The sequence below is a fragment of the Eubalaena glacialis genome, chromosome 1, assembly GCF_028564815.1.
Source record: "Eubalaena glacialis isolate mEubGla1 chromosome 1, mEubGla1.1.hap2.+ XY, whole genome shotgun sequence".
Lineage (NCBI taxonomy): Eukaryota > Metazoa > Chordata > Mammalia > Artiodactyla > Balaenidae > Eubalaena > Eubalaena glacialis.
In genome coordinates this window covers 221387224-221411221 of record NC_083716.1, presented here as the reverse complement: position 1 = coordinate 221411221, position 23998 = coordinate 221387224, and the positions used below count along the sequence as shown (strand labels likewise).

The 23998-nt window shown below is 36.6% G+C and overlaps 1 protein-coding gene across 5 annotated transcripts in view; it reads left to right on the top strand.

Moving 5' to 3' along the window:
* The window catches only part of USP37 (ubiquitin specific peptidase 37), a 90014-nt gene that overhangs the window by 29252 nt on the left and 36764 nt on the right, over nt 1-23998 (top strand). For all 5 annotated transcript variants that reach the window (XM_061205020.1, XM_061205038.1, XM_061205047.1 and 2 more), the window contains exons 9-14: nt 2753-2850; nt 4385-4469; nt 10501-10662; nt 15281-15412; nt 15577-15700; nt 21742-21932. In XM_061205020.1, the coding sequence (XP_061061003.1) occupies nt 2753-2850; nt 4385-4469; nt 10501-10662; nt 15281-15412; nt 15577-15700; nt 21742-21932 (792 nt within the window). The remainder of the gene's footprint in view (nt 1-2752; nt 2851-4384; nt 4470-10500; nt 10663-15280; nt 15413-15576; nt 15701-21741; nt 21933-23998) is intronic.

Genomic DNA, 23998 nt, shown 5'->3' with positions numbered 1-23998 from the left:
AGTACACCCAGAACTGTCTGTAAATGACAAAAGACTTAAAAATGACCACGGTTAAAGATTTGATGAAAGTTCATAAGGCAGTTGACACGAAAATTAGTTATTTCTGAGATATACATTTTAAAGTAATAACTAGGATTATGACTTATAACATTATGCCAGAACATATAAGATTTTTAGAAATTTCATGTAATGTCTGAAACATTTATATTAACATATTTCCATACAAATAACCCAATGAAAGTTTAGTATTAGTTGTTTTGTTTGTTTTTTTATACTGCAGGTTCTTATTAGTCATCAATTTTATACACATCAGTGTATACATGTCAATCCCAATCGCCCAGTTGAGCACACCACCATCCCCACCCCACAGCAGTTTTCCCCCCTTGGTGTCCATATGTCTGTTCTCTACATCTGTGTCTCAACTTCTGCCCTGCAAACCGGCTCATCTGTACCATTTTTCTAGGTTCCACATACATGCGTTAATATACGATATTTGTTTTTCTCTTTCTGACTTCACTCTGTATGACAGTCTCTAGATCCACCCACGTCTCAACAAATGACTCAATTTCGTTCCTTTTTATGGCTGAGTAATATTCCATTGTATATATGTACCACAACTTCTTTATCCATTCGTCTGTTGATGGGCATTTAGGTTGCTTCCATGACCTGGCTATTGTAAATAGTGCTGCAATGAACATTCAGGTGCATGTGTCTTTTTGAATTACGGTTTTCTCTGGGTATATGCCCAGTAGTGGGATTGCTGGGTCATATGGTAATTCTATTTTTAGTTTTTGAAGGAACCTCCATATTGTTCTCCATAGTGGCTGTATCAATTTACATTCCCACCAACAGTACAAGAGGGTTCCCTTTTCTCCACACCCTCTCCAGCATTTGTTGTTTGTAGATTTTCTGATGATGCCCATTCTAATTGGTGTGAGGTGATACCTCATTGTAGTTTTGATATGCATTTCTCTAATAATTAGTGATGTTGAGCATCTTTTCATGTGCTTTGTGGCCATCTGTATGTCTTCTTTGGAGAAATGTCTATTTAGGTCTTCTGCCCATTTTTGGATTGGGGTGTTTGTTTCTTTAATATTGAGCTGAATGAGCTGTTTATATATTTTGGAGATTAATCCTTTGTCCGTTGATTCGTTTGCAAATATTTTCTCCCATTTTGAGGGTTGTCTTTTCGTCTTTGTTTATGGTTTCCTTTGCTGTGCAAAAGCTTTGAAGTTTCATTAGGTCCCATTTGTTTATTTTTGTTTTTATTTCCATTACTCTAGGAGGTGGATCAAAAAAGATGTTGCTGTGATTTATGTCAAAGAGTGTTCTTCCTATGTTTTCCTCTAAGAGTTTTATAGTGTCCAGTCTTACATTTAGGTCTCTAATCCATTTTGAGTTTATTTTTGTGTATGGTGTTAGGGAGTATTCTAATTTCATTCTTTTACATGTAGCTGTCCAGTTTTCCCAGCACCACTTATTGAAGAGACTGTCTTTTCTCCATTGTATATCTTTGCCTCCTTTGTCATAGATTAGTTGACCATAGGTGCGTGGGTTAATCTCTGGGCTTTCTATCTTGTTCCATTGATCTATGTTTCTGTTTTTGTGCCAGTACCATATTGTCTTGATTACTGTAGCTTTGTAGTATAGTCTGAAGTCAGGGAGTCTGATTCCTCCAGCTCCGTTTTTTTCCCTCAAGACTGCTTTGGCTATTCGGGGTCTTTTGTGTCTCCATACAAATTTTAAGATGATTTGTTCTAGCTCCATAAAAAATGCCATTGGTAATTTGATAGGGATTGCATTGAATCTGTAGATTGCTTTGGGTAGTATAGTCATTTTCACAATGTTGATTCTTCCAATCCAAGAACATGGTATATCTCTCCATCTGTTGGTATCATCTTTAATTGCTTTCATCAGTGTCTTATAGTTTTCTGCATACAGGTCTTTTGTCTCCCTAGGTAGGTTTATTCCTAGGTAGTTTATTCTTTTTGTTGCAATGGTAAATGGGAGTATTTCCATAATTTCTCTTTCAGATTTTTCATCATTAGTGTATAGGAATGCAAGAGATTTCTGTGCATTAATTTTGTATCCTGCAACTTTACCATATTCATTAATTAGCTCTAGCAGTTTTCTGGTGGCATCTTTAGGATTCTCTATGTATAGTATCATGTCATCTGCAAACAGTGACAGTTTTACTTCTTCTTTTCCAATTTGTATTCCTTTTATTTCTTTTTCTTCTCTGATTGCCGTGGCTAGGACTTCCAGAACTATGTTGAATAATAGTGGCGAGAGTGGACATCCTAGTCTTGTTACTGATCTTAGAGGAAATGCTTTCAGTTTTTCACCATTGAGAATGATGTTTGCTGTGGGTTTGTCATATTTGGCCTTTATTATGTTGAGGTAGGTTCCCTCTATGCCCACTTTCTGGAGAGTTTTTATCATAAATGGGTGTTAAATTTTGTCAAAAGCTTTTCTGCATCTATTGAGATGATCATATGGTTTTTCTTCTTCAATTTGTTAATATGGTGTATCACATTGATTGATTTGCGTATATTGAAGAATCCTTGCATCCCTGGGATAAATCCCACTTTTTATGATCCTCATTTGCTTAAGGCTTTGACACCTTGTAGCCTAACTTCCAAGCAAATCAATGAATTCGGCAATTGAAATGTAAATTTTTAATGACAACTATTTAAAATTAAGAATTGTATCTTTATACATATATATATTTGAATTAAATTATTAACTGTAGGAACAACAAGGCTATGACAGATCCCTCAAGAAAGTATTTAACCAACAGTAGAGAGAAGCAGCTGAGTTTGAAACCGTCAGAAGAGAATAGGACATCAGGTAAGTATTTGGTCTTTGTATAAGATACTCATTTATTGTATGATGGATTGTATTAGACTAGAAATAGAAACCTAAACTGGGGCATATTTCTCTACATTATTCAGGAATACTGTGTAATTCAGTACTAGTTATCAGGTACCAATTTGTATCTAGTACTTGGCTAAAATATTTTTTTAAATATTAGAACTATAAGGGAATTTTTATTTTGCTTGCAAGGAATTTAAGCTTTGCCTTTCCCCTGTTTAACTACCTAGAATTAAATTATTTCATTGTCAAAGTACCTGGACCATGGAATGAATCCAGGGAGTTAAAGTGGTTGAAGTTAAAGTTCATCAGTGTTGCTACTTATTAGAGGTTCCAGAAGATCTTGAAATTATTGCCTGAAGCAGTTGTTTAAGCTCACTTGTTCCTTGTTTTTACAAAAACTAAAAGTTAGACTGTCCCTGAATTTTTATTAGTGTTTGCTATACTTAACATATCTCTCTGATCCTCTAAACTCCTTAAAGACCCAAGTATCTGGTATTGATTTGAATACTGTGTTCAACTTGAAATTAAGTTGAAGCAAGCTAAAATACGGCATGATTTTGATAATTTGGGAGTTTACGAGAATTCATTTGATCAGGACTCTAGGAACGGTCTCCTTTTAGTGGTTCAGAGTTGTAACATTGGACTCCTACAGAAAGAAGTATCTCTAGTATAATTCTTACCTCTGAAATAATAATACATTATGTAAACTCCACTTATTGGTTTTCAGCTTTTGCAATCAACCTATAGTTAGAAAACAGAATACTTAAAGACGTAATAATCCTTAATACTGTTGAAGTTAAGGTACATCTTACAAAAGTTGATGTAGAAGAGGAGAGAGAGAAGGAAGTAAATGGCCAAGTGATAAAAAGGTTCATGGAACAAAATGTAGAAAGTTTAAGTGTGTTAAAGTTGCAAAGTTAATCAGTAGAACTAAAATAACACAACTGATGGGGAGTTCCCTGGCAGTCCAGTAGTTAGGACTCGGCGCTTTTACTGCCGTGGGCCCAGGTTCAGTCCCTGGTCAGGGAACTAAGATCCGGCAAGCTGCATGGCACGGCCAAAAAATAAATAAATAAAACAAAATAACACAACTGGTAATTGGTTGGAGAGAGGAGAACAAGAGTAGGGGTGATGTAAATAAGAAATTATTTCTAATTTTTCAAAAAGGGAGTCAGCTGATATTGTTTAAAAATGAATAAATCAAGAAATTATAGAAACAGTATGTAATGTTATGGAGGAAATCAGAAAAACTAAGTTTCAAAAAATGGTTAGAAATTGGAAGCAAAATTTGTGGAGCTTTAGGGCTGGAGAGTATTCTTTTATAACCTGTTATAATGTTTTCCACAGTGTTTGATCTTTTAACATGCGTATATATGTATTATTTTGATGAAAAGAAGGGGGGGAAAAGAGTTTAAATATAAACAGGCCCAATGCATATTTTATTATTAAATGAACTTGAATGGTTGATTTAGGAATTAAACGTTTCCTGTGTCTGTTCATTTTTTAGGGCTTTTACCTTTGCAGTCATCATCTTTTTATGGTAGCAGAGCTGCATCCAAGGACTACTCTCCTGGCAGCACTAACCTAGACAGGTATGCATTGGTTATATGCCTTGTGAAGAGCTTGAAGAGCTTTCTTCTTCAGAATATTAAATGATGGAATGGGCTGTGCATTGTGCTCTAAATGAATACCCTAATTTAAAATAACAAAATTGATGAGAATTATAGATTCATGACATTTTAGTTAGAAAGTACTCTAGAAATGTTTTAGTTCAAACTCTTATTTTTTATGTTTTTCAACACAAGAATAAACTGATGTATAGGAAGATTTGTACTGAGGCCACAGGTTGTGACTGGCAGTGTGATCAGATACTAGACCGGTGTATTTTCCATCGTTCCAAGTGATGAACATATGATCTGTCCTTTGCGGCATTTTAAAATTGCCTTTGTTGCCTGTGTATTTGTTAAGCTACCTACCAAAAGTTAAGGCATTTTCTTTAAAAAGCAAAAGTTTCACATTAGTGGGTATCTTTAACTGGAAAAGGCTAGTCAGAAATTTAATTGCTGATTCTAGAGATATAGATTAAATTTTTCGAGGTTTATTGGGTATGAATGTGTAAGGCAGCTGCTAAGCACTTGTCAAGAGGTGTGATCATGGAATGCTGCACAGAGGGGCAATGATAATGATAAAAAGTGAGGGTAATGGTGTATAATAGATACGATGTGTAATGACCTATTAAGTCATATTTTGTTTTTTACTAGAATTTAATTCAAAGTGGTAAAGACATCTGGATTATTTGTATTAAATGATTAAGGCGAATTAAAGAATTTGATATTGTATATTTAGGTATATTCAGCCTTGGGTGGTATCTGTCAAGCACTTTATGACAGCAGTGGTAACTAAGTTATTTGAATTTAAGGCAGAGGAAGCTTGACATATTTCTGCTTATTAGAAGAATCTTAAAGGAATCTAAGTTGAAAAGAAAAAGAACTAAATTTGGTTTTCAAGTGATTTATTAAATACAATACAAATTTCTTCTCAAAATAATAGAATGAGCATATTCATTGCACCTAGGAATGATTGAGGAAATAAAAATTTCTTTTAATGCAAAGCTGCACTCAAGGATAAGGTGAAAATTTCCAGATTGGTGAGCAAACTAATACCGAGTAAAGGCTGAAGCCATAAAGCACTTAAAAAACGCAGACTGGAGTCAATTATTTAGGGCTGGGTCTTCAAAACCAACATGAGGGGGCTTCCCTGGTGGTGCAGTGGTTGAGAGTCTGCCTGCCAATGCAGGGGACACGGGTTCGAGCCCTGGTCTGGGAGGATCCCACATGCCGCGGAGCAACTGGGCCCGTGAGCCACAGTTACTGAGCCTGCGCGTCTGGAGCCTGTGCTCCGCAACGAGAGAGGCCGCGATAGTGAGAGGCCCGTGCACCGTGATGAAGAGTGGCCCCCGCTTGCCGCAACTGGAGAAAGCCCTCACACAGAAACGAAGACCCAACACAGCCAAAAATAAATAAATAAATAAATAACTTTAAAAAAAAAAAAAAAAACCAACATGAGATTGGGAACTGAACATGACCCCAGACTAGAATTTGGTTTCTTTTTTTTTCTTTTTTTTAAATTTTTTATTTATTTTATTTTTTTATTTTTGGCTGCGTTGAGTCTTCGTTGCTGCGCGCGGGCTTTTTCTAGTTGTGTCGACGGGCTTCTTACTGCGGTGGCTTCTCTTGTTGTGGAGCACGGGCTCTAGGCACGCAGGCTTCAGTAGTTGTGGTGTGTGGGATCAGTAGCTGTGGCTCGCGGGCCCTAGAGCACAGGCTCAGTAGTTGTGGCGCCCGGGCTTAGTTGCTCTGCAGCATATGGGATCTTCCCGGATGAGGGCTCGAACCCATGTCCCCTGCATTGGCAGGCAGATTCTTAACCACTGCGCCACCAGGGAAGCCCTAGAATTTGCTTTCTTATATGAAGCTACATGAAGCTGGGTATCTAGAACTGTTCTCTGTGCTAGTAAACCAAGGCACAACACTTCTGTATAACTGCCTGAGTTTGGAACCATAAATATGCTGCTTGCCTGATGCTCCCTAAACAGAGAGCAAATACCCAAAAATGGGAATTGCAGTGATTGGCATCTGCTGTAGTGTTACCTGCATAGGGGCAAGAATTCTGAACCCCTGATATAAAGTCCTATGTAGGTTAGAGGTCCATACTGATATAGCTACTAAACACATCAAAAATGCATGATCATGGGATGTAGTACAGAGAGGAGATGGTAAATGTAAATGAAATTAAGAGAATTATGTTGGGCTCCTTGGTCTACCCTCCATGTCTTAATAGCATTTTGGAAAAAAAAGAAAAAGACTAAGGAGAATAAAGGCAAGGAATTTGTCAAAGAAAGAAAGGATGAAAATGATGGCAGTCCACATTGAAATGCCTCAACAAATGCCAAACAGCCAATATATTTTTTTTAAATCCACATTGTAGAAGATGATGGGTAAAGAAACTTTAAAAGCTAAGAGAAAGAAAAATATCTATAAAAGGAAAACTGACATTAGCAACAATAGGAATGGAAGACACTGGAGTAATAATATCAAAGAATTCCGTATCCAGCTAAATTTTAATTCAAGAATTCAGACAGAACTTCCCTGGTGGTCCAGTGGTTAAGACTCCTTGCTTCCAACTACTGAAGCCCGCATGCCTAGAGCCCGTGCTCCTCAACAAGAGAAGCCACCGCAATGAGAAGCCGGTGCACCACAACGAAGAGTAGCCCCCGCTCGCCACAACTAGAGAAAGCCTGCAAGCAGCAGCGAAGACTCAAGGCAGCCAAAAATAAAATAAGTAAATTAATTAATTAAAAAAAAAAGACTCCGTGCTTCCAATGCAGGGGGCATAGGTTCGATCACTGGTCAGGGAAGTTCCACATGCTGCACTGTGCAGCCAAAAAAAAAACGACATGTTTATTAAATTCAAATGAAAACAACTTCTAAAAAATTGCTGTTTTTAGATATGCAAAGACAGAATTTATTTAGCAAGAAGAAAACTGAACAAAAGGAGTAGAAGTAAGAAAAATCAGTGAGCAAAAAAAATGTTAAGCATATTTAAAAATTAAATACCTTTAAAATTTATTCTTTTGTATAAGTAATAAGGGCGTATGGTAGAAACTTCAAAAGTTTCAGGGTGCATACAGTGAAAAATAAATCTCTCCAAACTCCTACTTGTTCATTTTCTTTCAAGAGGCAACTACTGTTACTAATGTTCTTCCGGGCTTATTCTATGCATGTAAATACATTTTGATAGTTTTTATAAAATGATGATGATAGAATTAAAAACAAAAAAATTAATAAAATATTATACAATAAGAAATAAAAGGGTGGAGAAAAGAAAGTACAGGGAAATTAAAACATTTTAAGTTCGTTTTTTGTTTGAGAGGAGGCCACAGTTAACATAGACATATTAAAAAGTTAAAGATGACTTCCACTTCTGGCCCAGATGGAATAACAGGGACCAGATTACCCTCCTTCATGAAACAACTAAGAACCTGGACAAACTGTATGAAACAATGGATCTCGAGACATTGGACATGAGTCAGTGAAGGACAGTGATCCCTGAGAGATGGGAAACAAATTAAGCTTATGACTGCCTCAGCTTGCTTCCTAGTGAAAGTTTCCAGGTTGCTACACAAGGAGGGGGAACCATGCAGAGCCAGCCCTGTGCTCTTCCTGAGTTGAAGAAGTGGAGCTAGGAGTCCAGGGAGGCCAAGGGCGGCTAGAATTCACAGAGCAGAGTACCAGAGGGGAAAGCTGCACAGAGAAGGAATTGCAGAGATCTGCAGAGGGTCCCCTTGAGTATTCATTTTGAGTGCTGAGCAGCATATGCAGGTGAGGAAGCTAGTCAAGGCCAGGGAAAGAACCACCCAAAAGGATCTAAGGGAATAATACTTGGAGTATACATAAAGCCAGGCATAGTTCCTGTTCCTAATAGCAGCAATTTGAATGCCTAAGAAAGGTCTCGCCTCATTAGTGAGGAAAAACTATCCCTAGACAAATTGCTGCTCTTTTCCCACATGACAAACCTTAAAAGCAAGATCGAAAAAGATCAAACTGTTTCCAGGTAACCTAACTACATCCCAGAACAAAATTTGAGAATGTTTATAGAAATGAAAAATACACAGCACCCCACAAGATAAAATTCACAATGTCTGACATCCAAGAAAATATTACTAAGCTTACAAATAAACAGGAAAATACAACTCATAAGAAGAGAAAAATTAATAAATACTCAGAAGTGACACATATGATAGAATTAGTAGACGAAGATTTTGAGTTATTAACCTAAATCAGTAATGACATTAAATATAAATACGCTAAATGTTTCAGTTAAAGGGAAAGACTGGATTTTAAAGGAAGAATAATAATCCATGTGCTGTTTAAAAGACAACTACAGTATAATGATGGAGAAAGGTTGAAAGCAAAAGGATGAAAACAGATATACCTTTCATTGTCCAAACTACAATATGTAGGAGTACATAGTAAGAAATAAAACTGATAGAAAGCTAATAATAACTTTTAGGGTAGAGGAACGGGGTTGTGATTGGGAAGGGGTACTTGGAGGTTTTTGACATCAATGGTTGTCTACATATGTGTTTGCTTTATAAAAGTATTGTTAAGCTCCACACTTGATTTTTAATTAATAAACTTTTCTTTCTAGAGCAGTTTAGGTTCACAGCAAAATTGAACAGAAAGTGCAAAGTGTGCCTAATACCCCCATCCTCCCTCACACACAAAACTTCCCTCACTATCAGCATCCTGTACCACAGTGTTACACATTTGATTTTTATATACTTTTCTGTATTCTATTTCACAATTTTTTTTTTTTTTTTTGAGTAAAAAACCAGATAGTGGCTAACAGATGGCCTAGGCAGACAATAAGTTGGGGACAATTGGTTTTTCCTTATAAAAAAGTAAATCATATTCCTGCTTTACAAGATGCAAAAAGTAAATGTCCAAACAGATTAAAGACCTGAGTAGGAGGGAAAACAAGATTTTAAACTTTTAAAAGAAAATATAGGAAAACATTTCTCTGACCTTACATTACAGAATGATTCCTTTTTTTTTTTCATTTATTCATTTATTTTTGGCCGCAATGGGTCTTCGTTGCTGTGTGTGGGCTTTCTCTAGTTGCGGCGAGCGGGGGCTACTCTTCGTTGTGGTGCGCAGGCTTCTCATTGCGGTGGCTTCTCTTGTTGTGGAGCATGGGCTTTAGGCGCACGGGCTTCAGTAGTTGTGGCACGTGGGCTCAGTAGTTGTGGCTCGCAGGCTCAGTAGTTGTGGTGCACGGGCTTAGTTGCTCCGCAGCATGTGCGATCTTCCCGGACCAGGGCTCGAACCCGTGTTCCCTGCATTGGCAGGCGGATTGTTATCCACTGCGCCACCAGGGACGTCCCTACAGAATGATTCTTAAACAAGACACAGAAATTGAAACCGTAAAGAAAAGATTGATATGTTCAACTTTGGTAGTAATCAGGAAAATATAAAACAAAATAACAATGAGATCATGTTTCACTCATTAGAGTGATAATAATGTAATGGAGACCATGTAAAGAAAGGGAAATTCACTACTGATGGAAATATAAATTGGTACAGCCTTTGTGGAAAACAGTCACTATCTAGGAAAACTTTAAATGAAGATACTCCTACCATTTTCACTGCTAAGCATATAAATTAGAGTAAGTTCTCAAGGAGATTGGGTAAGAATATTTGTTGTCTAATAGTGGAAAAAGTTCACTGCCTAAATGTTTTCAAGACTAGGTAAACTAATGTATGATAGTCATTAAGTGGATAAAAGTGAATAAAGAAGTAAAACTATATTTATGGCTTTTCTCAAGCCATTACCTTGGATTATTTTGATTATAGGTTATGTAGGTACAGTATTATGCCTTCAGCTCCCTGTCAACAGATTTGCTGATTTACATTTGTGAAATTTTCTCCCAAGTGATCATTATTACTGATATTTCCTCAAATTTAGGATTTTTTTCCCCTAGACCTTGACTTCTCTGAATCTACTAGGGGAAAAAAGTAACGTTCAAAATTGTTATGCTTCTTCATTTTTTCTTTTTTATAGGACTAATATTTCAAGCCAAACTCCCTCTGCCAAAAGAAGTTTGGGATTTCTTCCTCAGCCAGCTCCTCTTTCTGTTAAAAAACTGAGGTGTAACCAGGATTACACCGGCTGGAACAAACCAAGAGTGCCCCTTTCCTCTCACCAACAGCAGCAACTGCAGGGGTAGGTAAATTCTTTTATTTTGCTTTCTTTTTATAAAGTGATTCAACTGAAGTATGTTTTACTTGGTATAAAAAAATGATTAAAGGAGTCGTATTAATTTTAGTTCTCAAATACTTGCTCACTTATTAAAGATATATCACATCCATAAAATTCAGTCCATTATCTGGCCTCTAATTTTCAAACTTTGAAAAAATATATATGCATATATATATATATAAACATTTGTCATAAAGCAGAAAGTGCATATTCTTAAGTCCCATACACGTCATCTCCTGAGATACTTCAACATTAATTTTATTTATATCCTTCCCAGCCCCTTCATGCTTATATTCTTATTAAACACACAAAAATGAGACCATGGTATAATAACTATAATAATAATAGCAGCTTTATCTAAAGTGTTTGTTACGTGCCAGAGACTGTGCTAAGCATTTAAATGAAGTTTTTTCTTTAAATCTTCGCAATGGCTCTCTGAGCTAGACGTATTAAAAAATCTGTTTTTATAGATGAAGTAACTGAGGCTTAGAGAAGTTAATTAACTTACTTGAGGTGTTGTAGTACAGCAGTAGTAAATCTAGGCAGTTGGACTGCACTTGCATTTTTTTCCTTCCAATTTTATTGAGATATAATTGATGTACAGCACTGTGTAAGTTTAAATTGTACAGCATAATGATTTGACTTACATACATCATGAAATGATTACCACAATAAGTTTAGTGAATATCCATCATCTTATATAGATATAAAACAAAAGAAAAAGAAAAAAATATTTTTTTAATTGAAGTGTAGTTGATTTACAATGTTGTGTTAATTTCTGCTATACAGCAAAGTGATTCAGTTATACATATACATACATTGTTTTTCTTTAATATCTTTTCCATGGTGGTTTATCATAGGCTATTTTTTTTTTTTTTTTTTTTGGCTGTGTTGGGTCTTCGTTGCTGCGTGCGGGCTTTCTCTAGTTGCAGTGAGCGGGGGGCTACTCTTCGTTGAGGTGCGCAGGCTTCTCATTGCAGTGGCTTCTCTTGATGTGGAGCATGGGCTCTAGGCATGCGGGCTTCAGTAGTTGTGGCACACGGATTCAGTAGTTGTGGCTTGCGGGCTCCAGAGCCGCAGGCTCAGTAGTTGTGGTGCATGGGCTTAGTTGCTCCACGGCATGTGGGATCTTCCCGGACCAAGGCTCGAACCCATGTTCCCTGTGTTGGCAGGTGGATTCTTAATCACTGCGCCACCAGGGAAGCCCTATCATACTATCATAGGCTCTTGAATATAGTTGTCTGTGCTATACAGTAGGACCTTGTTGTTTATCCATTCTATGTATAATAGCTTACATCTGCTAACCCCAATCTCCCACTCTTTCCCTCCCCCCAGCCCCCTCTCCCTTGGCAACCACCAGTCTGTTATCTATGTCTGTGGTTCTGTTTCTGTTTCATAGATAGGTTCATTTGTGTCATATTTTAGATTCCTCATATAAGTGATATCATATGGTATTTGTCTTTCTCTTTCTGACTTACTTCAGTTAGTATGGTAATATCTAGTTGCATCCATGTTGCTGCATATGGCATTATTTCATTCCTTTTTATGGCTGAGTAATATTCCATTGTATATATATACCACATCTTCTTTATCCATTTATCTGTCGATGGACATTTGGGTTGTTTCTATGTCTTGCCTGTTGTGAATAGTGCTGCTATGAACATAGGGGTTCATGTATCTTTTTGAATTATAGTTTTGTCTGGATATATGCCCAGGATTGGGATTGCTGGATCATATGGTAATTCTATTTTTAGTTTTCTGAGGAACCTCCATACTGTTTTTCACAGTGGCTGCACCAAATTACATTCCCACCAACAGTGTAGGAGAGTTCCCTAGAAAAAATATTTTTTCCTTTCTCAAGAATCCTTGAGAACTCTTAGGATTTACTCTCTTAACAACTCTCCTATATAACATATAGCAGTGTTAATTATATTAATCATGTTGTACATTATATTCCTAGTAATTATTTATCTGATAACTGGAAGTTTGTACCTTTTCACCACATTCATCCAATTCCCCCTTCCCCTACTCCCCACGTCCGGTAACCACAAATCTGATCTCTTCTATGAGTTTGTTTGTTTATTTATTTGTTTTTGAAGTATAAGTAACCTACAACACTATGTTAGTACTGGTGCACAACATAGTGATTCAGTATTTCTGTACATTTCAAAATGATCACCATGTTCACTTGCATTCTTAATCACTATACTATATTACTTCTCTGTTCCCTGATTTTTTTCTACCCCGCATTAATTATGGGCATCCTCTTATATTAGTACATAACCTTTAACCATGTTAGTGTGCATTTAGATTCCCCTTTTTTCCAATTATAATCCAGGCTAGAATGAACATTTTTATATACGTGTGTTTTTAATATTTGTTAGAACTTTTCTATAGGAAAAATTCTTGGAAATAGAATTGTTAAGACTAAGAGAGGCACTTTGAAATTTTTGATTACTCTTACCACATTGCTTTCCCAAAACCTACCAGCTTGTTTGTTTTTAATCTCACTCAGATTACTGTTTTTCCCCAGCTTTCGGATTACCTTTTTACTTGAGTGACTGGTGTCTGCCAGTTTGGTTTATCCGTAGTAGTTTATTTGCCTCATATTTTAGCAGAAAAAAAACATAAAACTTGTAGTGAAAACATTTCACTTTCTTCTCTATTTACTATTCTTCTCTGAGCCTCTTCTTTTTTGCTTTGTCTTCTAAAGTGTTTACCTTCCAGTTTAATTCTTAATTTCCTTTCTTCTTCATTCTAATTGTTCTGCCTCAAATTATTATCTTGCTGCTTCCTTACCAGACAACGTTTTTATATTAGTCTGTCCTATTTTGTGACCATTTTTCATCCACATCTTATTTCTATCTACCTTGATCTTACTTGGCTCATCTTCTTAGTGTCTCCTCCTATGTATTTTATAGTTTACTTTTGGTCTCTGTCATTCATATCCTTCTGAGTCCTTTGATATCCTTGAGTTACCCTCCCTCTCTACCTCCAGTGTTTCTTTAATTTCTGTATAGTACCTGTACCCAGCTTTCCTTTTTTCAGACTTCTTGCAGGAATTTGAGTGCAGTATTTCAAGTAGGCTAAATACCCTGGACTAAGGACTCCTTAAAAAACAAACAAATAAACAAAAATACCGAGTAGAAAACTGCCAAGTCTAGAGGATAATGGAGGCTACCTAATTCCAGTACTCCTCACAAATCCCCCACAAAACATAAAAAGTATTAGGAGTTCAAAGAAAAACACATATAACCTTTAGCATTCTAGGAGACAAAGAATACCATCACCTTTAAACTACTTTCTAAGTGGAGAAACAAAGCAGATTCTAGCAGTCTTCCTGTTTCCCACTGCTTTAAGCCTGTGGGTGCTGAGAGTCAGGGACAAGAGGCTTAAGAGACTTCATGAAAAAAGAATATATAGGAGTTAAAGACTTAGATGAAGCACAGAAAAAAATCACTCTCAGAAAGAGAAATTCAAATACTAAGTTTCTAAGTATTGAATATAGGTCTGGATCTTGGTTGTTTGCAGCACTGGTTACAGGGAAGGGGCTTGAAAGTAAGTGGTATCAGAAGTCACAGAGAGTACTATTTAAAATGGACAGACTAGATAGTAAAAAAAAAGCTTAAAAAACAAGGGTTATGAGAACTATAAAAAAGTACAAATACAGATATAACCACTTTAAAAAAAGCCTTTCTTAAAACCAAAAGAAATATTTCTAAAACACACCAAATAGATAAGTAAAATTATAACAACATGACAGAGTTGAGTCCAAATGTAAGAATTACTCCAGATTAAAGAAAACTAAAGAGACATGAAAACTAAATGCATTATGTTATCCTGGACTGAATCTTGTGCTTAGGGAGAAAAAAATGCTGTGAAGAAACATTGGGTCAATTGACAAAATTGGATTAAAGAAAGTATATTAGATAAGAGTATTATGTTAGCATTAAATTTTATAATGCTCATAACTGTACCCTGGTTATATAAGAGAATGTTCTCGTTCTTTTGAAATATACCCTGAAGTATTTAGAGCTAAATGGGTATGATCTATGCAGCCTACTCTCAGATGGTTCAGGAAAAGTATATAGAGAGAGGTGTTAAATGATAAAGCACAGAGTACAAAAGGGTTAACAATTGGTGAATCTAGGTAAAGAATATTATTCTGTGCAACTTTTCTGAAAGTTTGAGAATATTTCCAAACAGAAGTTTTTTTAAAATATGTACTTTGGAATAATGTTTGGCGGTACCCATTAAGCATATATATATTCTGAATAAGTCCCCAGTCCTTTTTAGCATTCATTTGAAAATGTATAATTTTCCTTGAGATGAAACTAAGTTGTAATAATGTTATACTGCATCAGCATCAACTGGGATCCTATTAGAAGTGCACATTTTTTGCACCTTCCCTGTCCAGACCTACAGAATCAGAAACTCTGGAGTTGGGGCCCAGCAATATGTATTTTAACAAACCCTCCAGATGATTCTGATGCATGCTATAGTGGAGAACCCCTGCTCAAGTGAACATACTTCAGGAACGAACTGCTGTTGTCTTCAAAAGTACTATTTCCTTCATTTTCAGCTTCTCCAATTTGGGAAATACCTGCTATATGAATGCTATTTTACAGTCTCTGTTTTCACTCCAATCATTTGCAAATGACTTGCTCAAGCAAGGTATCCCATGGAAGAAAATTCCACTCAACGCACTTATCAGGTAACTGTTATGGACTTACTGAGTAACCTTTTTACCTTATTTATTATAGAATACTGGAGTATTAGACACTTAAAATTTTATGTGCCATTGTTAGCAGTCCTTAAAATATAATACCATCCAGTGTTTTGTAAAACCTGCTAAACTTGTCTCTTTTGTTTTACCAGGCGCTTTGCACACTTGCTTGTTAAAAAAGATATCTGTAATTCAGAGACGAAAAAAGATTTACTCAAGAAGGTTAAAAATGCCATTTCAGCTACAGCAGAGAGATTCTCTGGTTATATGCAGAATGTGAGTACTAATTGTTTTTATTTTTTTATTTTTTATTATTTCTATTTCTTTTTTTTTTTGAATTTTTGAATTTTATTTATTTTTTTATACAGCAGGTTCTTATTAGTCATCCATTTTATATACATCAGTGTATACACGTCAGTCTCAATCTCCCAATTCATCACACCACCACCACCACCCCCCGCCACTTTCCCTCCTTGGTGTCCATACGTTTGTTCTCTACATCTGTGTCTCTATTTCTGCCCCGCAAACCGGTTCATCTGTACCATTTTTCTAGGTTCCACATATATGCGTTAATATACGATATTTGTTTTTCTCTTTCTGACTTACTTCACTCTGTATGACAGTCTCTAGGTCCATCCACGTCTCTACAAATGACCCAATTTCATTCCTTTTTATGGCTGAGTAATATTCCATTGTATATATGTACCGCATCTTCTTTATGCATTCGTCTGTCGATGGACATTTAGGTTGCTTCCATGACCTGGCTATCGTAAATAGTGCTGCAATGAACATTGGGGTGCATGTGTCGTTTTCAGTTATGGTTTTCTCTGGGTGTATGCCCAGTGGTGGGATTGCTGGGTCGTATGGTAATTCTATTTTTAGTTTTTTAAGGAACCTCCATAGTGTTCTCCATAGTGGCTGTATCAATTTACATTCCCACCAACAGTGCAAGAGGGTTCCCTTTTCTCCACACCCTCTCCAGCATTTGTTGTTTATAGATTTTCTGATGCTGCCCATTCTGACTGGTGTGAGATGATACCTCATTGTAGTTTTGATTTGCATTTCTCTAATAATTAGTGATATTGAGCAGCTTTTCATGTGCTTCTTGGCCATCTGTATGTCTTCTTTGGAGAAATGTCTCTTTAGGTCTTCTGCCCATTTTTGGATTGAGTTGTTTGTTTTTTTAATATTGAGCTGCATGAGCTGTTTATATATTTTGGAGATTAATCCTTTGTCCGTTGATTCGTTTGCAAATATTTTCTCCCATTCTGAGGGTTGTCTTTTCGTTTTGTTTACGGTTTCCTTTTTTGTGCAAAAGCTTTTAAGTTTCATTAGGTCCCATTTGTTTATTTTTGTTTTTATTTCCATTACTCTAGGAGGTGGATCAAAAAAGATGTTGCAAAAAAAATTTAAAAAAATTAAAAAAACAAAAGATGTTGCTGTGATTTATGTCAAAGAGTGTTCTTCCTATGTTTTCCTCTAAGAGTTTTATAGTGTCCGGTCTTATATTTAGGTCTCTAATCCATTTTGAGTTTACTTTTGTGTATGGTGTTAGGGAGTGTTCTAATTTCATTCTTTTACATATAGCTGTCCAGTTTTCCCAGCACCACTTATTGAAGAGACTGTCTTTTCTCCATTGTATATCCTTGTCTCCTTTGTCATAGATAAGTTGACCATAGGTGCGTGGGTTTATCTCTGGGCTTTCTATCTTGTTCCATTGATCTATATTTCTGTTTTTGTGCCAGTACTATATTGTGTTGATTACTGTAGCTTTGTAATATAGTCTGAAGTCAGGGAGTCTGATTCCTCCAGCTCCGTTTTTTTCCCTCAAGACTGCTTTGGCTATTCGGGGTCTTTTGTGTCTCCATACAAATTTTAAGATTTTTTGTTCTAGTTCTGTAAAAAATGCCATTGGTAATTTGATAGGGATTGCATTGAATCTGTAGATTGCTTTGGGTAGTATAGTCATTTTCACAATATTGATTCTTCTGATCCAAGAACATGGTATATCTCTCCATCTGTTGGTATCATCTTTAATTTCTTTCATCAGTGTCTTATACTTTTCTACATACAGATCTTTTGTCTCCCTAGGTAGGTCTATTCATAGGTTTTTTGGTTTTTTTTTTTAATTTATTTATTTTATTTATTTATTTTTGGCTGTGTTGGGTCTTCGTTGCAGTGTGCGGGCTTCTTATTGCGGTGGCTTCTCTTGTTGTGGAGCACAGGCTCTAGGTGCGTGGGCTTCAGTAGTTGCAGCCTGTGGGCTCAGTAGTTGTGGCTCACAGGCTCTAGCGCACAGGCTCAGTAGTTGTGGCCCACGGGCTTAGTTGCTCTGCCACATGTGGGATCTTCCCGGACCAGGGCTCGAACCCGTGTCCCCTGCATTGGCAGGCAGATTCTCAACCACTGCGCCACCAGGGAAGCCCTATTCCTAGGTATTTTATTCTTTTTGTTGCAGTGGTAAATGGGAGTGTTTCCTTAATTTCTCTTTCAGATTTTTCATCATTAGTGTATAGGAATGCAGGAGATTTCTGTGCATTAATTTTGTATCCTGCAACTTTACCAGAGTTTTCTGGTGGCATCTTTAGGATTCTCTAAATATAGTATCATGTCATCTGCAAACAGTGACAGTTTTACTTCTTCTTTTCCAATTTGTATTCCTTTTATTTCTTTTTCTTCTCTGATTGCCGTGGCTAGGACTTCCAAAACTGTGTTGAATAATAGTGGCGAGAGTGGACATCCTTGTCTTGTTCCTGATCTTAGAGGAAATGCTTTCAGTTTTTCACCATTGAGAATGATGTTTGCTGTGGGTTTGTCATATATGGCCTTTATTATGTTGAGGTAGGTTCCCTCTATGCCCACTTTCTGGAGAGTTTTTATCATAAATGGGTGTTGAATTTTGTCAAAAGCTTTTTCTGCATCTATTGAGATGATCATATGGTTTTTCTTCTTCAATTTGTCAATATGGTGTATCACATTGATTGATTTGCGTATATTGAAGAATCCTTGCATCCCTGGGATAAATCCCACTTGATCATGGTGTATGATCCTTTTAATGTGTTGTTGGATTCTGTTTGCTGGTATTTTGTTGAGGATTTTTGCATCTATATTCATCAGTGATATTGGTCTGTAATTTTCTTTTTTTGTAGTATCTTTGTCTGGTTTTGCTATCAGGGTGATGGTGGCCTCATAGAATGAGGTTGGGAGTGTTCCTTCCTCTGCAATTTTTTGGAAGAGTTTGAGAAGGATGGGTGTTAGCTCTTCTCTAAATGTTTGATAGAATTCACCTGTGAAGGCATCTGGTCCTGGACTTTTGTCTGTTGGAAGATTTTTAATCACAGTTTCAATGTCATTACTTGTGATTGGTCTGTTCATATTTTCTATTTCTTCCTGGTTCAGTCTTGGAAGGTTATACCTTTCTAAGAATTTGTCCATTTCTTCCAGGTTGTCCCATTTTATTGGCATAGAGTTGCTTGTAGTAGTCTCTTAGGATGCTTTGTATTTCTGCGGTGTCTGTTGTAACTTCTTCTTTTTCATTTCTAATTTTATTGATTTGAGTCCTCTCCCTCTTTTTCTTGATGAGTCTGGCTAATGGTTTATCAATTTTGTTTATCTTCTCAAAGAACCAGCTTTTAGTTTTATTGATCTTTGCTATTGTTTTCTGTTTCTATTTCATTTATTTCTGCTCTGATCTTTATGATTTCTTTCCTTCTGCTAACTTTGGGTTTTGTTTGTTCTTCTTTCTCTAGTTCCTTTAGGTGTAAGGTTAGATTGTTTACTTGAGATTTTTCTTGTTTCTTGAGGTAGGCTTGTATAGCTATAAACTTCCCTCTTAGAACTGCTTTTGCCACATCCCATAGGTTTTGGATCGTCGTGTTTTCTTTGTCATTTGTCTCTAGGTATTTCTTGATTTCCTCTTTGATTTTTTCAGTGATCTCTTGGTTATTTAGTAACGTATTGTTTAGCCTCCATGTGTTTGTGTTTTTTACGTTTTTTTCCCTGTAATTGATTTCTAATCTCATAGCATTGTGGTTAGAAAAGATGCTTGATACGATTTCACTTTTCTTAAATTTACTGAGGCTTGATTTGTGACCCAAGATGTGATCTATCCTGGAGAATGTTCTGTGCGCACTTGAGAAGAAAGTGTAATCTGCTGTTATTGGATGGAATGTCCTATAAATACCAATTAAATCTATCTGGTCTCTTGTGTCATTTAAAGCTTGTGGCCCTTATTAATTTTCTGTCTGGATGATCTGTCCATTGGTGTAAGTGAGGTGTTAAAAGTCTCCCATTATTATTGTGTTACTGTTGATTTCCTTTTTTATAGCTGTTAGCAGTTGCCTTATGTATTGAGGTGCTCCTATGTTGGGTGCATATATATTTTTAATTGTTGTATCTTCTTCTTGGATTGATCCCTTGATCATTATGTAGTGTCCTTCCTTGTCTCTTGTAACATTCTTTATTTTAAAGTCTATTTTATCTGATATGAGTATTGCTACTCCAGCTTTCTTTTGATTTCCATTTGCATGGAATATCTTTTTCCATCCCCTCACTTTCAGTCTGTATGTGTCCCTAGGTCTGAAGTGAGTCTCTTGTAGCCAGCATATATATGCGTCTTGTTTTTGTATCCATTCAGCAAGCCTGTGTCTTTTGGTTGGAGCATTTAATCCATTCACGTTTAAGGTAATTATTGATATGTATGTTCCTATTACCATTTTCTTAATTGTTTTGGGTTTGTTTTTGTAGGTCCTTTTCTTCTCTTGTATTTCCCACTTAGAAAAGTTCCTTTAGCATTTGTTGTAGAGCTGGTTTGGTGGTGCTGAATTCTCTTAGCTTTTGCTTGTCTGTAAAGCTTTTGATTTCTCCGTTGAATCTGAATGAGATCCTTGCTGGGTAGAGTAATCTTGGTTGTAGGTTCTTCCCTTTCAGCACTTTAAGTATATCATGCCAGTCCCTTCTGGCTTGTAGAGTTTCTGCTGAGAAATCAGCTGTTAACCTTATGGGAGTTCCCTTGTATGTTATTTGTCGTTTTTCCCTTGCTGCTTTCAGTAATTATTCTTTTTCTTAAATTTTTGCCAATTTGATTACTATGTGTCTCAGTGTGTTTCTCCTTGGGTTTATCCTGTATGGGACTCTCTGCACTTCCTGGACTTAGGTGGCTATTTCCTTTCCCATGTTAGGGAAGTTTTCGACTATAATCTCTTCAAATATTTTCTCACGTCCTTTCTCTCTCTCTTCTCCTTCTTGGACCCCTATAATGCAAATGTTGTTGCGTTTAATGTTGTCCCAGAGGTCTCTTAGGCTGTCTTCATTTCTTTTCATTCTTTTTTCTTGATTCTGTTTCACAGCAGTGAATTCTACCATTCTGTCTTCCAGGTCACTTATCCGTTCTTCTGCCTCAGTTATTCTGCTATTGATTCCTTCTAGGGTATTTTTCATTTCAGTTATTGTATTGTTCATCTGTTTGTTTGTTCTTTAATTCCTCTAGATCTTTGTTAAACATTTCTTGCATCTTCTCAATCTTTGCCTCCGTTTTTTTTCGAGGTCCTGGATCATCTTCACTATCATGATTCTGAATTTTTTTCCATTTTCTGGAAGGTTGCCTATCTCCACTTCATTTAGTTGTTTTTCTGGGGTTTTATCTTGTTCCTTCATCTGGTACATAGCCCTGTGCCTTTCATCTTGTCTATCTTTCTGTGAATGTGGTTTTTGTTCCACTGCAGGAACTGTAGTTTTGTAGTTCAAAACTGCAGGATTGTAGATCTTCTTGCTTCTGCTGTCTGCGCTCTGGTGGATGAAGCTATCTAAGAGGCTTGTGTAATTGTTTTTAAACACCTTAGAGATAGGGAAAATTAAAATGATTTTAGCGTGTCGCCCAATATTATTTTAAAATGAGATTTGTGTATGTGTGTTCATCACAGGTTGGAAAACCTGAGGACTTCTGGTAAGGTTCAGTATGACTCTTCTGTGTATTTTATCATATTTTAATAATATAGATGTGGTTTGCCAGTGTAGGACCTTGGACTATTTTAGCTACAAAGGCTATTTTAGAAAAATCACTCTATTTTTAAAAAACAAATGATGGAGTGATTCATTTATTAGTCATGCTAATCTAGCTTAGGAATATAAAATATGTCATTTGTTGTTTTGTTTTGTTTTCACAAAATATGTACTGCAAAATCATTAGAGTAAGTCTGGCCTTTTTCCACACATGTTATTGACTTGCAAGGGCTTTACCCGTGTAGATCACAATGTTAATAAGCTATTGTTGTGACAAGAAATGTTTTGACCTGATTAAGGATATTATGCCTTCTTAGGACGCTCATGAATTTTTAAGTCAGTGCTTAGACCAGCTGAAAGAGGATATGGAAAAATTAAATAAAACTTGGAAGACTGAACCTGTTCCTGGAGAAGAAAATTCACCAGATATTTCAGCTACTAGAGTATACACTTGCCCTGTTATTACTAATTTGGAGTTTGAAGTTCAGCACTCCATCATCTGTAAAGCGTAAGTAGTCTCTAAGAGAACTCTTTTCCCTTTTAATTCTTTACAGCAAGTGACTAAAACTCTGCTAGAAGGTTTTAATTCTTATCTTCATTCCTGTGTCATGGGGAAACATGAGTATAAATATCTTTTTCAGTGTCTTTATCATCTATAAGAATGCTTGGTGGGGTGAGAACTAAAGTGAACTTAGTTTGTCAAATGCTTTAGTGCTGACTAAATGGTTAATTTTGCTCTGCCTTTTGAGTGTGTGTGACTGTGTGTGTGGTTTTTTTCCTTTTAATCACTGTGTGGAAAATCAAGCTCTTTGAGAATACTTGTTCATCTTTTTTTTATTATTATTAATTAATTAATTTATTTATTTTTGGTTGAGTTGGATCTTTGTTGCTGCTCATGGGCTTTCTCTAATTGTGGCAAGCAGGGACTGCTCTTCGTCGTGGTGCTCAGGTTTCTCACTACGGTGGCTTCTCTTGTTGCGGAGCACGGGTTCTAGGCGTGCGGACTTCAGTAGTTGTGGCTTGCAGGCTTTAGAGCGCAGGCTCAGTAGTTGTGGCGCACGGGCTTAGTTGCTCCACAGCGTGTGGGATCGTCCCGGATCAGGGCTCAAACCCATGTCCCCTGCATTGGCGGGCAGATTCTTAACTACTGCGCCACCAGGGAAGCCCTCGTCTTTTCTTTTTCCCTGAAAAGACTCCCTGCTATTAGTTGCTTATTTTGTTGAACCAAATTTTTTTATAAAAAATGGGTTTTTGGGGTTTTTTTTACAAGATACATTAAAATGTGAATTATTTTTAATTTTTGCAATGCTTTTTAACCATGTTTACATTAACTATTGAGACTTACCTTCTACATTTAATTAATTTCCATACTCATTATCAGGACTGTCTACCAGGTACTTCACATTAAAAGGTTCTATTTTGATTAATCTTCCAGTTATCAGTAGTACATGAATACATTTTTTTTCAGAGAGTGGAATTCTTCAGAGTCCACATATAAATGAGAATTAATTCTGTGGCTTTCACACGTGACTTAATACAGGATTATTAAGTCAGACACAGCCTTCCCCCTCAACATACTACATATACTGTCCCATCATATCCTGTTACTCTGACACTTAGGAGAAGTCTGATTTTGTTGATAATCTTTTTTTTCCTGAAAATCTGTGATATTCTTAATTTTTGAAATTCAGAGTTTCACTAATTTACATCTAGGTATTGACACTTTTTCATTAATTTTGCGTTTAACATGATGGGGCTTTTTCATCTGAAGATTTGGGATTTTTTTCAGCTCAGAAAAACTATTCTCTAGACACTGCTTCTCTTCCATTTGTTCTGGGATTTTCTTTAGGAATACTCAACAGCCATATGTTGGCTCTTCATTCTCTCTCTTTCATATTTATTTATTTTTCTTTTTTCTTTAATTTTTATTTATTTTTTGGCTGCATCGGGTCTTCATTGCTGCGCGCGGGCTTTCTCTAGTTGCAGCAAGCGTGGGCTACTCTTCCTTGCAGTGCATGGGCTTCTCATTGCGGTGGCTTCTCTTGTTGCAGAGCATGGGCTCTAGGTGCGCCGGCTTCAGTAGTTGTGGCACATGGGCTCAGTAGTTGTGGCTCGTGGGCTCTAGAGCACAGGCTCAGTAGTTGTGGCACACGGGCTTAGTTGCCCCTGGCATGTGGGATCTTCCTGGACCAGGGATTGAACCCATGTCCCCTGCATTGGCAGGCAGATTCTTAACCACTGCACCACCAGGGAAGTCCCCTTTATTTATTTTTCTTAGGCTGCTCAAAATGATAGTGTTCACTGAGGTCTCTTCTAGCTATGACACTCTAGTATTTTTTACTAGAATTTTGAACATTTACATGGACACTACAAAGACAGTAGTTTTGCATCATTAGTCTGTGACATTTTTTATCTTCATGATTTCTTCAGTCTTTTTTTTCCCCCCTAGTGGATAAATTATTTTTTAAAGAAAAGGTCTGGGTCTTATAAATACAGTTCATCATCTTGCAAAAGCTAGAGAGCCCATAGTATGATAGCCATCTTTCCCTTTCTTCTAATGCACTTTCCAAACAA